The sequence below is a fragment of the Sus scrofa genome, chromosome 13 (genome assembly GCF_054392235.1).
Source record: "Sus scrofa isolate SSC_HxYL_T2T_F1_AM1 chromosome 13, Sscrofa_HxYL_maternal_Yorkshire_Landrace_v2.0, whole genome shotgun sequence".
Lineage (NCBI taxonomy): Eukaryota > Metazoa > Chordata > Mammalia > Artiodactyla > Suidae > Sus > Sus scrofa.
The window spans coordinates 173,104,906-173,122,937 of record NC_139395.1 but is presented as its reverse complement, the minus strand read 5'-3'; the positions used below and the strand labels follow the sequence as shown (position 1 = coordinate 173,122,937).

Here is an 18,032-nt window from a genome sequence, read left to right as displayed (position 1 = left end):
ATGGCATTAGAATCGAGTTCTACATTTCATTGTACTTTGTCCCAGACCTTGCATATATGGTTTCGCTGCTGGTAAAAACACAAATTAGTTTACCTCATGGGGCAGGCTGGCAATCACTGTCAAAATGACAAATGTGTACTCTTTGGCTGGGAGATTCCATTTCTGGAAATTTCTTCTACAGGTAAGTTTGTACAATGGCAAAATGTATAGAATGCAATTTTGAAGCAACCATTGAAAACAACACATGCCATCAATAAGGAGTTAAATAAATTAGGGCACAGTCACACAAAGGAATGTAATGCAGTTGTGGAAGAAGTTGTGGAAGTTCTCTGTGAACTGCTGTGTGAAGATTTTTGACATTCATTTAGTGCAAGAGCAAGCTATGGAAAAGAGAGGAAGAAAATAAGGCTATAGATTATATTTGCTCATGACTTGTGAAAGAAGGATGGGAAAAATGGATAGAAATGGTTACTTGTGTATATTTAGGAATGACAACAAATGTTATTTTTATTTTATTTTCTAAATTTTTTTTGTCTTTTGTCTTTTTAGGGCCACACTCACAGCATATGGAGGTTCCCAGGCTAGGGGTCGAATCGGAGCTGTAGCTGCCAGCCTACGCCAGAGCCACAGCAACACGGGATCCAAGCAGAGTCTGCGACCTATGCCACGGCTCACAGCAATGCTGGATATTTAACCTACTGAGCAAGGCCAGGGATTGAACCTGCCATCTCATGGTTACTAGTTGGGTTCATTAACCACTGAGCCATGATGGGAACTCCACAAGTATTATTTTTATATTTCAACTCTGTGACTGTATTACATATTAAAACATATGATAAAATAATACAGTGATTTCAAAAAATAATAACTAATAAGAAAAATCATAAGCAAATACCATGGAAAACCTTATCTTACTACTATGAAACTTTGGTCAAGTGGCGATTTTCTTTTTTTTTTTTTTTTTTTTTTGTCTTTAGTTGTTGTTGTTCTTGTTGTTGCTATTTCTTGGGCCGCTCTCGCGGCATATGGAGGTTCCCAGGCTAGGGGTCGAATCGGAGCTGTAGCCACCGGCCTACGCCAGAGGCACAGCAACGCAGGATCCGAGCCGCGTCTGCAAGCTACACCACAGCTCACGGCAATGCCGGATCATTAACCCACTGAGCAAGGGCAGGGACCGAACCCGCAACCTCATGGTTCCTAGTCGGATTCGTTAACCACTGCGCCACGACGGGAACTCCAAGTGGCGATTTTCTTAAAAAAATATCAATGACCAAAATTTACTGCAAAAGGAAGGGGAAAAAAACTAAATAGAACAGAATCCATTGAAATAGCTACCAGTATTGGAGTTCCCTTCATGGCTCAGCAGTTAACGAACCCGACTAGCATCCATGAGGATGCAGGTTCAATCCCTGGCTTTGCTCAGTGGGTGAAGGATCCAGCACTGCTGTGAGCTGTGGTGTAGGTCTCCAACGAGGCTTGGATCCCGCATGGCTGTGGTGTAAGCTGGTAGCTCTGAATTAAACCCCTAGCCTGGGAACCTCCAAAAGCAAAAAGCAAAACAAACAAACAAACAAAAACAAAAGAAATAGTTACCAGTATTTAAAAAAAAAAGCTACAAGCACAATTGCTGGATTGTATGGTAAAACCATGTGTTCCTTTGTAAGAAACTGCCTGTACCATTTTACATTCTCACCAGCAGTGAGTGAGTTCCAGTTGTTCCACATCCTGGATGGCATTTGATGATGACAATGTTTTAGATTTTAGCCATTCTAATAGGTGTGTGTGACTATTTCATTGTTGTTTTAATTTGCAATTCCCTGATTACATGTGATGCTGAGCATCTTTTCGTATACTTATTTGGCATCTGTATATCTTCTTTGAAGAGATGTCTGTTTATATCTTTTGTGCACTTTTTAATTGGATTGGCTATTTCTTTTTTTTTTCTTTTTTTATTACTCAAATGAATTTATCACATCTGTAGTTGTTTAATGATCATAACAATCTGATTTCACAGGATTTCCATCCCACAACCCAAGCACATCCCCCCACACCCCAAACTGTCTCCTCTGGAGACCGTAAGTTTTTCAAAGTCTGTGAGTCAGCATCTGTTCTGCAAAGAAGTTCAGTCTGTCCTTTTTTCAGATTCCACATGTCAGTGAAAGCATTTGATGTCGGTGTCTCATTGTATGGCTGACTTCACTTAGCATGATAGTTTCTAGGTTCATCCATGTTGCAAAAAATGCTGGTATTTCGTTCCTTTTGATGGCTGAGTAATATTCCATTGTGTATATGTACCACCTCTTCTTGATCCACTCCTCTGTCGATGGACATTGAGGTTGTTTCCAAGTCTTGGCTATTGCAAATAGTGCTGCAATGAACATTGGAGTACATGTGTCTTTGCGAGCCATGGTTTTCTCTGGGTAGATGGCCAGGTGTGGGACTGCTGGATCAAATGGTAGTTCTATGTTTAGTTTTCTGAGGAATCTCCATACTGCTTTCCACAGTGGTTGCATCAATTTACAATCCCACCAACAGTGTAATAGTGTTCCTTTTTCTCCACACCCTCTCCAGCACTATTTGTTTGTAGACTTTTTGATGATGGCCATTCTGGCTGGTGTAAGGTGGTACCTCATAGTGGTTTTGATTTGCATGTCTCTAATAATGAGTGTGTTTTGGCCATCTGCATGTCTTCTTTGGAGAACTGTCTGTTTAGATCTTCTGCCCATTTTTGATGGGGTTGTTTGTTTTTTTGGTATGGAGCTGCGGAAGGTGTTTATAAATTTTGGAGATGAATCCCTTGTGAGTTGATTCATTTGCAAAGATTTTCTCCCATTCTGTGGGTTGTCTTTTTGTGTTGTTTAGGGTTTCCTTTGCTGTGCAGAAACGTTGAAGTTTTATTAGGTCCCATTTGTTTATTCTTGTTTTTATTGTCATGATGCTAAGAGGTGGATCTGAGAAGATGTTGCTGTCATTTATGTCAGAGAATGTTTGTCCTATGTTTTCCTCTAAGAGTTTTATAGTGTCTGGTCTTATATCTGGGTCTTTAATCTATTTTGAGCTTATTTTTGTGTATGGTGTTAGGAAGTGTTCTAATTTCATTCTTTTCCATGTGGCTGTCCAGTTTCCCCAGCACCACTTATTGAACAAGCTGTCCTTTCTCCATTGTATATTCTTGCCTCCTTGGTCATAGATGAGTTGGCTGTAGGTGCGAGGGTTTAATTCTGGGCTTTCTATCCTGTTCCACTGATCTATATTTCTGCTTTTGTACCAGTACCATATGGTTTCGATGACTGCTGCTTTGTAGTATAGTCCAAAGTCAGGGTGCCTGATTCCTCCAGCTCCATTTTTCTTTTTCAGGATGTCTTTGGCTATTCTGGGTCTTTTGTGCTTCCAAACAAACTTTAAAATATTTTGTTTGAGTTCTGTGAAAAATGTCCTTGGTAATTTGATAGGGATTGCATTGAATCTGTAGATTGCCTTGGGTAGTATAGTCATTTTGATTATACTGACTCTTCCAAACCAAGAATATGGTATGTCTTTCCATCTGTTTGTGTCATCTTTGATTTCTTTCATTAGTGTCTTACAGTTTTCAGAATACAGGTCTTTTGTCTTTTTAGGTAGGTTTACTCCAAGGTATTTTATTCTTTTGGATGTGATGGTAAATGGGATTGCTTCCCTAATTTCTCTTTCTGCTCTTTCATTGTTAGTATATAGAAATGCTGTCAATTTCTGTGTATTAATTTTGTATCCTACGACATTGCCAAATTCATGGACGAGCTCTTACAGTTTTCTGGTAGTCTTTAGGATTCTCTAGGTATAGTATCATGTCCTCTGCAAATAGGGATAGTTTTACTTCTTCCTTTCCCATTTGGATTCCTTTTATTTATTTTACTTCTCTGATTGCTGTGGCCAGGACTTCCAAAACTATGTTGAAGAGTAGTGGTGAGAGGGGATATCCTTGTCTTGTTCCTGATCTCAGTGGGAATTCTTTCAGCTTTTCCCCATTGAGAATGATGTTAGCTGTGGGTTTGTCATATATGGCCTTTATTATGCTGAGGTAGGTTCCCTCTATGCTCACTTTCTGAGGGGTTTTTATCAGAAATGCGTGTTGGATTTTGTCAAAGGCTTTTTCCGCATCTATTGAGAGGATCATGTGGTTTTTATAATTCAGTTTGTTAATATGGTGTATCACACTGATCAATTTGTGGATATTGAAGAACCCTTGCATCCCTGGGATAAATCCCACTTGATTATGGTGTACAATCCTTTTAATGTATTGTTGGATTCCATTTGCTAGCATTTTGTTGAGGATTTTTGCATCTATGTCCATCAGTGAAATTGGCCTGTAATTTCCTTTTTTTGTGGTATCTTTGTCTGACTTTGGTACCAGGGTGATGGTGGCCTCATAGAATGAGTTTGGGAGTAACCTTTCCTCTACCATTTTTTGGAATAGTTTCCGAAGGATAGGTGTTAGATCATCTCTAAATGTTTGATAGAATTCGCCTGTGAAGCCATCTGGTCCTGGACTTTTGTTTGCTGGAAGTTCAATTTTAGTACTTGTGATTGGTCCATTCATCTTTTCTATTTTATCTTGGTTTAGTCTTGGAAGATTGCACTTTTCTAAGAATTTGTCCATTTCTTCTAGGTTTTCTGTTTTATTGGCATATAGTCGCATATAGAAGTCTCTTATGATCCTTTGTATTTCTGTGATGTCTGTTGTTACCTCTCCTTTTTCATTTCTAATTTAATTGATTTGAGTCCTCTCTTTTTCTTGATAAGTCTGGCTAAGGGTTTATCAATTTCGTTGATCTTTTCAAAGAACCAGCTTTTCGTTTCATTGATTTTTTTCTATGGTTTTCTTCATTTCTATTTAATTGATTTCAGCTCTGATCTTTATGATTTCTTTCCTTCTGTTGACTTTAGGGCCTGTCTTTTCTTCTCTCTCTAGATGCTTTAGATGTAAAGTTAGGTTGTTTATTTGAGCTTTTGCTTATTTCCTGTGGTAGGCTTGTATTGCTCTAAATTTTCCTCTTAGAACAGCTTTTGCTGCATCCCATAGGTTTTGGAGTGTTGTATCTTCGTCATCATTTGACTCATTGGTTGTTTGGTAGCATGTTATTTAGTCTCCATGTGTTTGTGGTTTTTGCAAGTTTTTCTTGTTGATTTCCAGTTGTATAGCGTTGTGGTCGGAAAAGATGCTTGATATGATTTCAGTTTTCTTAAAATTACCGAGGTTGGACTTGTAGCCCAGGATATGATCAGTCTTAGAGAATGTTCCATGTGCACTTGAGAAGAATGTGTATTCTGTTGCTTTTGGATGGAATGTCCTATAAATATCTATTAAGTCCATCTGGTTTAATGCTTCATTTAGGACCTGTGTTTCCATATTGATTTTCTGTCTGGATGATCTGTCCATTGCTGTCAGTGGGGTGTTAAAGTCTCCCACTATTAGTGGGTTATTGTTGATTTGTCCTTTTAAGGTTGTTAGCAGTTGCCTTATATATTTTGGTGAACCTATGTTGGGTGCGTAGATATTTAAAATTATTATATCTTCTTGGATTGATCCTTTGATCATTATGTAATGTCCTTCCTTGTCCCTTAAAATATTCTTCATTTTGAAGTCTATTTTGTTTGATATGAGTATTGCTACTCCAGCTTTTTTTTGATTCCCATGTTCATGGAATATTTTCTTCCATCCTCTCACTTTCAATTTGTATGTGTCCCTAGAAGTGAAGTGGGTCTGTTGAAGACAGCGTATAAATGGGTCTTATTTTTGTATCCATTCAGCCAGTCTATGTCTTTTGGTTGGGGCATTTAGTCCATTTACATTTAAGGTAATTATTGATATGTATGTTCTTATTGCCATTTTATTAATGGTTTTGAATTTGTTCTTGTTGCTCTTTTTTCTTCCCTTCTTCTCTCATTCTCTCCTCTTGTGGTTTGATGACTATCTTTAGTGTTTTATTTGAGTTGATTTTTTTCATTTGTTTATGTATAATTTGTTGATTTTTGGTTTGCAGTTGCCCTGAAGTTTTGATATAGGAGTCAATATATGTATATATGAGATTGTTTTAAGTTGTTGGTCTTTTAATTGCAAGTGCATTTCCAATGTCCTACATTTGTACCCTACTCTTCTCATCATTTCTGATTTTGGTGGCATAGCTGTACATGGACGATTTCTTATCTTTCCTGTATATATACCTTTGCTAGTGAGCGTTATCATTTGTGGTATTTTTGTTTCTGGTTGTGGCCTTTTCTGCCTAGAGAAGTCCCTTTAGTATTTGTTGTAAAGCTGGTTTAGTGTTGCTGAATTCTCTTAGCTTTTGCTTATCTGTAAAGCTTTTGATTTCTCCTTCAAATCTGAATGAGAGCCTTTCTGGGTAAAGTAATCTTGGTTGGAGTTTTTTTCCTTTCATCACATTAATTACATCATGCCACTCCCTTCTGGCCTGTAGAGTTACTGCTGAAAAATCTGCCAATAACCTTATCAGGGTTTGCTTGTATGTTATTTGTTTCTTTTCTCTAGCTGTTTTCAATATTTTCTGTTTGTCTTTAATTTTGGTCAGTTTGATTAATAATGTGTCTTGGGGTGTTCTTCTTTGGGTTTATTTTATGTGGTACTCATTGTGCTTCCTGGATTTGAAGTGAGTGGTTTCTTTGCCATGTTGGGGAAGTTTTCAGCTATTTAACTCTTTGAATATTTTTCTGTACCTTTCTCTCTCTCTTCTCCTTCTGGCAACCCTATAGTACAGATGTTGGTGCGTTTAACATTGTCCCAGCGTTCTCTGAGACTCTCTTCATTTCTTTTCTGTCTTTTTTCTCTTTTCTGTTATGCATCCATGATTTCCACTAGTATGTCCTCCATCTTGCTTACTCATTCTTCAGCCTTCTGTATTCTGCTGTTGGTTACTTCTAATGAATTTTTTAATTTCAGTTATTTTATTTTGCATCTCTGCTTGCTTAAGTTTTAAATCTTGTATTTCTTTGCCCAATGTTTGCTGTAAATTATCCATCTTTGCCTCCGGTTTATTTCCAATGTCTTGCATCATCTTCAGCATCAACAGTCTAAAGTCTTTTTCCTGGAGGCTGAGAATCTCCAGATCACTTAGCTGTTTTTCTGGGGTTTTTTTCTTTCTCCCTTATCTGAGTTATAGTTCTCTTCCTAAAAAAACATGACTTCTATGTTACTCCCTTGTTCTAAGACCTCTCTCCTCCTGCAGGAATAAATCTTTTTGGCTTGGTCTATAAAACTGCTCACAATTCAGGTTATGTCTTGCTATTTCTCCATATAGAACCAATGCCCCTGATATGTTAAGATTTTCTCTGTTCTTGAACATAACAGAACTTTCTGCATTTTTTTTTTTTTTTGCTCTTTGTATCCTGCCTACTTGGAGTCAATCCATTTTTATGTGGCTTTTCTAGATTTAGTCTTAAAATCTGATGCAAATACCACTTCTTCTGAAAAGTCTTCCCTGGATAGGTTTCCTCTGTCCTTGACCTATCTTTTCTGTGCTTATAGCGCTTATAAATCTGAATGTTGATTTGGATGGTTTTTTTCTGTCTGTCTGTCTGTCTATCTATCTATCTATCTATCTATCTATCTATCTATCTATCTCATATATCTATGTCATCTAGACATAATCTCCTGTTTCCTCCGGATTCCTTCAGTCTCCTGTTTCCTAGATTCTAATGTCCTTGGTCAAAGTGCGGTGTCTTTTACATGTATGTACATATATATATATATGTACTGTGTGAGTGTGTGAATATATATATATATATATATATATATATATTCATAACATCTAGTAAGCATTGCATACCCTGTGTAGATTTTCAGTGTACACATATTTTTGACGATATTACAAAGAATAGTTTTCAGCAGTGGTATTCAAAGTAATGATTTTACATATAGAAATTAAAAGTCACAGACCCCAAGGGAGAAACTGATCGGCTGATTTACATACTGTTCTTTATTGTTTCTCTAGAAACGCTTACTCCCCCATCAAGCATCCCTGTAGAGTTCTGCAGGAATGGTGGAACCTGGGAAAATGGCAGATGCATTTGTCCAGAAGAGTGGAAAGGACTGAGATGTACAATCAGTAAGTTACTTGGGATAATAATAGGATGTAAGATGTAGGTGACTCCTGCATTTATAAGGCCAGCAGCAAAACTTCTTGAAGCTTCCATTAATGATTATAGTAATGATGAACATGATGATGGATTTAAGATGTGTTTATTAGCTCAACAGTAAGAGCTGACTTTTCTTCTTGTGCTATTTACGTATGTTTAATGTGTCTTGTTTCTTTCCCAATTGTCATGTTTCTCTGTAAACTCATAGTTGCTTTTCTTTCTGTCTGCATTTCTACCATAGGGCAGTGGATAATATGGCTTTCTTAGGTCTTTTCAATGGGTGATATGCCATATTACCCCATTTCAAATACCGTAATTCTAACATACTTCTCTGAAATCAAGATGCATCCCTTTACCTAGGTATATATTTAAAATGAAGTTTTTTTTTCTTCATTTCTCTTGGAGGGATATTATTAAATTAGTGGCTTTAATTTCAATCAATGGTATCAGAATCAAAGTTCAAAGCCTCTTTCTGTTCTGCAGTGTGCTTCCCAACACAACACACTTCATGCTGCCTGTGTAGGATTCAGAGCCCTAGAAATTATTTCTGTAATTTCTTGCACTGACCAGCCAATGTATCCCACAAATACTGTGACTGGCTTTTTGCTTCAACCCATATCATCATGATGCCCTTTGCCACTGTAAGCTCTATATCTTTAATTTTCAAGATTTCAACCAATCTGCACACCAAAACTGTATCAAAAAGAAATAGATAATTCAAACAGACTGATCACTAGCAATGAAACTGAATATGTAATTTTAAAAAAATTCCCTACAAACAAAATCCAGGACCAGATGGCTTCACAGGTGAATTCTACCAAACATACAAAGAAAAACTTACACTGATCCTTCTTAAACTCTTCCAAAGATTGAAGAAGAAGGAACACTCCTAAAGACATTTCATGAAGCCACTATCACTCATACCAAAACCAAAGAAACTACCAAAAAAGAAAATTATAGGCCCATATCTTTGATGAAAATAGATGCAAAAATTCTCAACAAAATTTTAGCTAATTGAATTCGACACATAAAAAAGATTATATACCATGACCAAGTGACATTCATCCTAAATTCATAAGGGTGGTTCAACATATGCAAATCAATCAATGTAAGACAACACATTAACAAAAGAAAAGTCAAAAACCATATGATCATCTCAATAGTTGCAGAAAAGATTTCAACACATCCGATACACTATCCTTTCTGATATATTAGTGGTCATATCCCACCTCTACTGCATTATATGTTGTTCTCATTTCAAGTGGAACCTGTTACCTGACATACTATTTATTGTCATGGTAGTAACTTAACTAAATAAGAAAGTATGTAGTTCCTGGCTGGCCTGTGAGTCCCGTAAGCCTTGTATTATCCTTCAACTTACACTGGTTAGGTTTTGAACTTTGACTTTTATCTGATTTGAAATTTGAAAAGTGATGAAAACTTATAATGAAAAATTTTTAATTAATGATGAATTTATGATGAAAAATATGTTTCCCATTATAGCTAATTTCTGTGAAAACAGTACCTATGGGAGTTTTACTTTTAACAGAATTCCAGTGGGAAGATATGGATCTTCCTTGCAAACATGTGACAAGAACACTCTAAATGGTATGTGCTCTTCCAACCATCTCCTCTGTTTAGGCATATGAACTGCAATCTCATCATATAAGTTAAAAGTGACTTTAACTTTCTGTTTTAAGTTTGTTGAAGCAGTCTCTAATTTCCAGTTGCTGCCCCCCTTAAGCAGCCACCCAAAGCCAGTTCTTAGGAAAGTTCATCTTCTCATCAGCTGTCCCTCCAAAGACAGCTGAAAGTGATTTTATTTATTAACAGCCTCTTAAGTAATAGCCATAGGGGTACATTGAGATAGGGAGGCTCAGGTCATAATCCTAGGAAATAAACCCAGTGATTCAGCTACTATTTATTTGGAGCCAACCCATATTGACCAGATGCTGCAATGCAATAGAACTCTTTGCCTTCCAGGTATTACCCAGATTTGGATAAAGAAGGAAAGATCAACATATAATTCACTATTTAGTAGGAGTTTTTCATGTTGTTTTTAGTCTCTCATCCTGGTATTCCCCCATCATATACAGTTGTACAGTTCAAAGCCCGCATATTCTTAGATATTGAAAGGCATATCTTCCTTGCTGACATCAAAGGAAGGAAGGTCTTTGAATTCCAGATTTAATAGTTAAGACAAGCAATATCTGCCTAAAATATTCTTATAGTGACTGTGACTGTCTGATCCACTTTTCCATTGCTGTGTATCAAACCACCCCAAATGTACTAGCTTAAAAGAAATAATGATTTAGATTTCTTAGAATCCTGTGGGTTGATCATGGCAGCTGGATTGTGGTGGGTGGTCCAAGATGACCTCATTCTCATGAGGCACTTGCTGTTGGCTGGAGAGCTTCAGTTCTCTCTACATGGTGTCTCATCCTCCAGGAGATTAACCTGATTCCTTATGTGATAGTCTCAGCACAGCATTCCAAGAGGGCAAGGGCTAAACTTCAAGCCTTCTTGCAGATTTAGAGTTTGGAACTCACACAATGTCCTTTCTACTATATTGTGTTGATCAAAGCAAGTTCCCAAGCCAGCCTAGATTCAGGAGCAGTAAAATCACATTTATGCATACTGGAGCAGATAGTTACTGCACCCACTTTGCAAACATTGTTTTTATTTCTTCTTTTCTAAAAAAAATGAAGTATAGTTGATTCATGATATTGTGTTTCAGGTATACAGCAAAGTGAGCGATTCAGCTATTTGATTCTTTTCCATTATAGGTTATTACAAGATATTGACTATAGTTCCCTATGCAGTAAAGCCTTGTTGTTTATCTATTTTATACATATTAGTGTGTATCTGTTAATACCATACTCCTAATTCATCCCCCCTCCCTTCTTTTTATTAAAGCGGGCAATCCAGTGGCAACCCGGTTGTGCAGTCTTAATATATATGGAGAGATAGAATTGCAAAATGTGACAATAGGAAATTGCAATGAAAACTTGGAAACCCTGGAAAAGCAGGTATGCCATATGTTCCATGAGAGGGGCAAGAGGAAAAAGTTCAGACTCTGGAGGTTCTCTATTCTTCAGATACCTGATGTTCAAATCAATGCTTATAAAATTCCCAAATTAGAAATAACAAAAGCTAGTAACTGAAATCATTCTTTTTTTTTTTTTTTGAGTTGATACTGTTCACAAAAAGGGACATTTGGACATATCAGTTTGCAAAGTTCAGCAAATGGTTATCTATAGCATATTTTAAATAACCTCATATTTTTAAACCACTTACATTTTGAGTGAAGATAGATCCCTGACATTTGTAACTAAAAGGAAGGTATTTTGATGGTCCACTGGATTAGAATAAAGAGAAACATACTATGACCAAAGACCTTTTGAAGAAGAAAAATCCAGAACTTGATACTGATCTCGAGGCTCTATCCATGAGCAAGTGAAGTATAAAACTATCTGATTAAGGAATTCCCGCCGTGGCACAGTGGTTAACGAATCCAACTAGGAACCATGAGGTTGCGGGTTCAGTCCCTGCCCTTGCTCAGTGGGTTAACGATCCGGCGTTGCCGTGAGCTGTGGTGTAGGTTACAGACATGGCTTGGATCCCTCGTTGCTGTGGCTCTGGCGTAGGCCGGCGGCTACAGCTCCCATTCGACCCCTAGCCTGGGAATCTCCATATGCCGTGGGAGAGGCCCAAAGAAATAGCAAAAAGACAAAAAAAAAAAACAAAAAACAAAAAACAAACTATCTGATTAAATATTTTTTTCATGTCAATTAAATTATTTTGACTAAGGATATACACAAATGCAAGTGCATGGGATTGCTAATACCTGGGCTAAGCAAGGAAAGGAAGAAATTTATCTTTATGTGGTCCTTCTTGGTGCTGGGTATGTTTCATATGTTATCTCATTTAGTCCTTACATAACCTCTGTGAGTTTAGATTTTTATTCCCATATTGTACTTCTAGTTAATCTCACTTACTAGTTACTGAGCACTTATTGTATGTTAAGTACTGTGTTGAACATTTTACATGTAATTTTATTTTTTAAACAATTATATAGGAGTTCCCTGATGGTGCAGTGGGTTAAGGATCTGACATTGTCACTGATGTGGTGCAGGTTCAACCCCTGGTCCAGGAACTTCTGCATGCCATGGGTGCAGCCCAAAAGAAAAAAGTAACTATATAAATAGGTATTAATATGTCCATTCTGTAGATGAGGAAACTGTGTCTCTGAGAGGTGTAGTATTTTGGCCAGGGAACCACAACCAAAAAAGTGATGGAACTGGTTTTGATTTTCAAGCCCACTTGTACCACACTGGTTCCCTAATCACAGTTGGGCAGGGGTATGGTGGGGATGAGGGTGGAGTGTGGAGGTGGCTGCTGCCAACCACGCAGGTTGTGCCACCTACACAGATTGAGGGAAACTTCTCACATTTTGGAGTCTGATAATCCAAGTTTTGACTCTCAGCTCTGTCACTTCTGAGCTACCTGGACTTATAGTTAGCTCCATAAACTCTCCAAGCCTTTAAATACGGATGCTCAACTCACATTGTTGTTTTGATTATTAAATGTGATAACACATAAAACATGTTGCGAAAGTGCCTAAGACATAGCAGAGAGGTGGCTATTGAATGAGAACATTGTATTTACTGGTTAGATAGTTTTCAACTTTTCCTCAGAGTTGAAGAGCTTGTGACTTTGGTTTGATTTTTGAAATGATGCTGCCATCTAGTGAAAACTAAGCCATACAGACACATAAAGAAGGTGCGCGCGCACACACACACACAAACACACACTGACACATGACTCCACTAAAGACATATGGATTAACATGTTTTAGCCTCACAACTCATAGCCTGGAGACACATTGGTATCTGGAGAGTCTGGCTAGGTCAATGCTTCTCAGACTGTCTGTGCTGAAAAGCCAGATTTAAAAATTTCCAACCCATTGCAGATCATAATTTTGTAAAATATTGTAAAAATGATTAGTAGGAAAATCAAGTGAAAAAGATATATAAAATACAAACCCATTTTAAAAAATTATTACATTCAATAGCGTAGAATTGTTCTATAAGTTTCTGTCCATATTCAGTTTCTATGCTTATCTCTCTATGGACCCTGTAAACAGTGAACCACCGTTGGTCCATAGATCACACCTTGTGGAGCGCTGATCTAGTTAATGAATCCTGGCAAGTAGTATTTATTCAAGGACAGATGCACACATGAAAAACCAAGTGCATGTGATGTTCAGGAGACCGAGGATCAATTAAACTCCAGCTGATTCGTGTATAGTTGCTTGTAAAGTGTTTAGACATAATTGTATAAAGCCAGGGCTTTTAAAAAAATTTTTTTTTCTTTTTAAACAGATAGTCAACATCTCAACACAGTCTCAAAATATTTCTGATGAAACCCGGATTTTAACGTCTGATGCCAGTAAATTAACTCCTGAGAACATCACTTCTGCTACTAGAGTGGTTGGACAGATTTTTAACAAATCCAGAAATGCTTTGCCTGAGGTAAAACTCACTCTTTTTTTAAGGGGGGAGTGGAGAAGGGAAGGAAGGAAAGGAAAGATGTCCCAAACTCCACTTCTTGTTCCATGGTTTGGACTTGGGCATAGTTTAGATTGCTTAAAACCAGATTGCAGGGCACTCTTTCTGAGAGATGCTCAAAGGAATATAAAAGGTACTCCTTGTCTAAATATTCTCCTTTGAGATAGTCATAATGATCATTACTATATTAAATATTCAAGAAAGTCCTGGAATGAACTCCTTTACTTTATTAGTATATTTATCAACTCCTTGACCTCAGTACCCCTATTCAATTCCTAGGCTTCCAAGAAATGCACTTTGGAACATGCCATTTTAACCTATAATCTCTTTCTGCTGAGCTTATTTGCATTTTGGTTTTGGCTTTCTAAAAACATCAAACCTGGTTTACCTTTCTGGTATCACAACCTGTTAAACTCTGATACCTGAAAATGAAAACTACAGACAGCACTTATCAATTGGCACTGGTTGGGTACTGGTTGAGCAGGACTATAAGCCACCGGTATGTAATGGTCCAGTGTCTACCAATTGTATATCAGCATGGCCTGAAAATATCTACTCCTTTCTTCTATTCCTCTGAAATGTTTTATTTCAAAAATTATTTTTTGTTATCCTTGGTCCTTTAGAAAGTGGGATTCAAATAATGAGTTAATAAAAATGGAATTGAAAGAAAAATAATGACCACCAAATGTAGCCCGTAAACACAGAAGAGTATCCATACCCCAAAAGAAGGGAGCTAAAAGTATAATCAAATGCTGAGAGATCATCTCTGATGTACTTCTGAGTTTTTAATTTTAAGAAAACTAGAAATAATTTTACTAAATTTAACAGTTACTAAGTATAATATTTATACAGAGTATAACTAATAAACTATACTAAGTATTGTCGATTATAATGTTTGAAGAGCTCTGAATTCTTCTTATTTTGTTTCTGCTTCTGTATCCAAGTTTCTGCCTTTTTTTTTTTTTCTTTTTAGGGCTCCACCCTTGGTATGTGGAAGTTCTCAGGCTAGGCGTTGAATAGGAGCTGTAGCTGCTGCCCTACACCACAGCCACAACAACACGGGATTCTAGCCACGTCTGCAACTTACACCACAGCTCACAGCAATGCCGGATCCTTAACCCACTGAGCGAGGCCAAGGATGGAACCTGCATCCTCATGGATCCTAGACAGGTTCATTAACTGCTGAGCCATGAAGGGAACTCCCCAAGCATCTGCTTTTGTATTCTAACAGTTGGAGGTGAAGATTCTGTGAAAGACCTTGCTGTGAGGTCCACTTCAGAGACCTAAGCCTCCTAATTGACTCAATTTTGTTTTTACTGTGCTTTATCTTCATTCTCTCTGCTGTCTTATGTAGATTAAAAGCTAAACCTTGGGATTTTACGTACCAGTGGTGCCATTTGATAGCATAACAATTCATGATAGCTTTGGTGGTGATGATGTATATGTGTCTTCTGTGATGATTGGTGCCTTCTTCCTGGCAGGCAAAAATAGTGGCTGTAACAACAGTGAGTCAACTTCTGGATGCCAGTGAAGATGCTTTTCAAAGAGCTGCTGCTACTACTAATGATGATACCTTTGCAACGTAAGCATGATTCCAGTTTGGAAGGAAAACCTAACAAAATTTACTTTCATAGGTTAAAGCATTAACAGAGGTTATCTTTATTTTTCTTATGGATGCACTAAATGACTGATTCCTCTGGGATGCAGATTAAAGCCATAGCCTGATCTTCACTTACTAGACAGAATGGTAAATGTTAACTCCTGGTTCCAGGGGTGGCCATGGCCTAGGAGATACAGTAACTAGGATGATTTAGATTAGGACTTGTTTTCCCAGCCTTATTTGGTCTGGCTCAAGAACATTTGCATGTGTGGTAAGAGTTCTTCCCAACTCCTTTCTCAGTGCACAGAGTTGCAAATAACAGAATAACTTTAGGACATGTGGCCAGCATCCCACCCCAATACCCTTGCTCTCCCCAAGATACTTGGGTATTTTGATTGTTTTCTTTAGCTTTCCCAAGACTACATTAAAAAAAAAAAAAAAAACAAAAAAGAAAAAAAAAAAACATACAAACAAACAAACAAAACCCAAAAAAGATCCAGGAGTTCCCATTGTGGCTCAGCAGGTTAAGAAACCAGCTGGTATGAGGAGGTGGGTTCAATCCCTGGCCTCGCTCAATGGGCTAAGGATGTGGTGTTGCCGTAAACTGCAGCATAGGTCACAGATGTGGCTCTGTTCTGGCATTGCTATAGCTGTTGCGTAGACTGTGGCTGTGGCTCCAATTCAACCCCTGGGGAGCTTCCATATGCCCTGGGTGCAGTTCTAAATAGAAAGAAAAAAAAAGGATCCAACTCTACCTGCTTTTTCTCTTTTTCAATTCTTAGGTTGTAGATTACTTTTGGTTGTATTTTTATACTAAAAGTCATATATTCATAGAGGTCTCGCATTAGAATTCATCGTATTTTTATGTTATATACAATTTTCTTAACTCTTTCAAAATTTAATTAAATGTACATGATCATTATAGAAAAACAAGAAACTGTAGAAAAGCAGAAATATAAAAATTGTCTGTCTCATCTTTATTAATTTGTTGGTATGTATTTTTCCATATTTTTTCCCTCTGTAAATGTGTGTGTCTGTCACACTACATACTGTTTTAATTTGTAACTTGTCTTTGTCACTTTATAGTACCTTATAAGCATATTTTTAGTATAAATACCTATGTGTCTACATCATAAATTTAGGATAATTGCATAATATTAGTGAACTCTTATGCAATTCTCTATTGCTGCACATTTAGATAGTATCAAGTTCTTTAGTATTTTGAGCAATCAATATTTTTTTTTTTTTTTCTGTGCCGTGCCCACAGCATGCGGAAGTTCCCAGGCCAGGGATCAAACTGGAGTGACAATGCTGGATCCCGAACTGCTAGGCCACAAGAGAATTCCAACATTTTTGTTCGCATGACCAATTATTTCCTTAGGAGAAGTTCCTAGAAGTAGTTCTCAGTTTTCTAATTATTACAACCAGTACTTATTTAATGTTGAGTCTTCAAAGTGGAAAAAAGATAAAAGCATGGAACAGAACATTCACAAAATTATATTTCTGAGAGGTGATGTTAGAGGTGCTGTAAGTAATATAACTTGTGTATTTTTTGACTTCGTATTTTACTGGGAGTCTGTGTCCTTCTCACTGAAAGTGTGAACACTCTCATTTTTCTTGAAGTTGGAGAAGGAAGCAGCCCCAGAGTCTATGTTCGGTGAATTCCTTTTAGAGCTGGAAGCTCTGTGTTTGCAGTCTCGTTGGAGGCAGAGAGGCATGGATGTTTTTGGTGAGAAGGCTGAGGAAAGAGCAGTTGTGGGATTCAGCTGGGAAAATCGCAGGTCATGAGACAGATGAAAACACTGTCCGTAACAATAAACAGTTACGAATTTTGCTGGCTTAAGACCTAGAGAAAATAAACAGTTCTTTGTGATTTATTTGTAAAGTCCAGATAACATCAAGGAAGGTGTTTAGAGAATAAATAATAAATATAGAACACATTGAAATATGAAATGGTCTAAGCACTCATAATCCTTCCTTCCTCCTACTGTCAATCTCTGGTCTACTTATTTTTCTAATGATGAGCTATTAGCCTACCCTCTCCCAGGTGATCTTTTGCATAAGCCCTTGTGGATTCAGGTCCTACATTCATGTAGATAAGGCTTTTGCCTCAGCCTTCAGTCCCAAGATCAGGTCACCAGCCCCTTAACTCTCCTAGGGAGAACACTCTTGGTGAGCTGCCAACAGAGGCAGATCTCCCTCTCTCTCCCCTCTCTCCCTGGGAAGGAAATTGTTACTCAGGGCAGCTCTTCCTTTCCAGACTTTATCCCCTGAACTGGGACCAAGGTGCCAGGTCTCCTGATAGGCACCAGTCTTAGTGGTCCATCTCACTTTGACTTTTCCCTCCTTTCATTCTGTTTCCTTTTGTGTCTATAAGCTACTGAACTCCCCTTCTGCATTTATGGGGTGAAGGGGACAGAGTGATAGTAAAACAGAGGAGAGTGACAGGGAGGAAAGAACTCACTCCAGCTTCAGCCATCTTACATTATCATAGCAACATTCTTTAATGTCCTTTCATGCATCCTCTTGTTCTAAACTGGGAGGAGCCAAAATGTTGAAGTGTGCCCAGCCAGGGAAGGGTCTCTGCTGGTAAGGGCATCCTACTACAATCAGTGAATCTTAGACCTCATTTCTCCATTTTGAACACTTGCTGGAAAGACTGATCCATAACTTTGAAACTTTGCTGTTACATTCAAGCTTGTAATTGTCTTTGTTTACCTAACTTCAGGAAT

General features: G+C 37.7%; 1 protein-coding gene across 5 annotated transcripts in view; it reads left to right on the top strand.

The window, feature by feature from the left end:
- The window catches only part of ADGRG7 (adhesion G protein-coupled receptor G7), a 69,976-nt gene that overhangs the window by 11,455 nt on the left and 40,489 nt on the right, over positions 1 to 18,032 (top strand). For 4 of the 5 annotated variants that reach the window (XM_021070565.2, XM_084991584.1, XM_084991583.1 and 1 more), the window contains 5 exons: positions 7,986 to 8,099; positions 9,634 to 9,738; positions 11,047 to 11,159; positions 13,515 to 13,664; positions 15,182 to 15,282. In XM_021070565.2, the coding sequence (XP_020926224.1) occupies positions 7,986 to 8,099; positions 9,634 to 9,738; positions 11,047 to 11,159; positions 13,515 to 13,664; positions 15,182 to 15,282 (583 nt within the window). Of the gene's footprint in view, positions 1 to 7,985; positions 8,100 to 9,633; positions 9,739 to 11,046; positions 11,160 to 13,380; positions 13,665 to 15,181; positions 15,283 to 18,032 lie in introns of those variants that run through there. The other variant, XM_084991586.1, reaches the window with a different exon arrangement.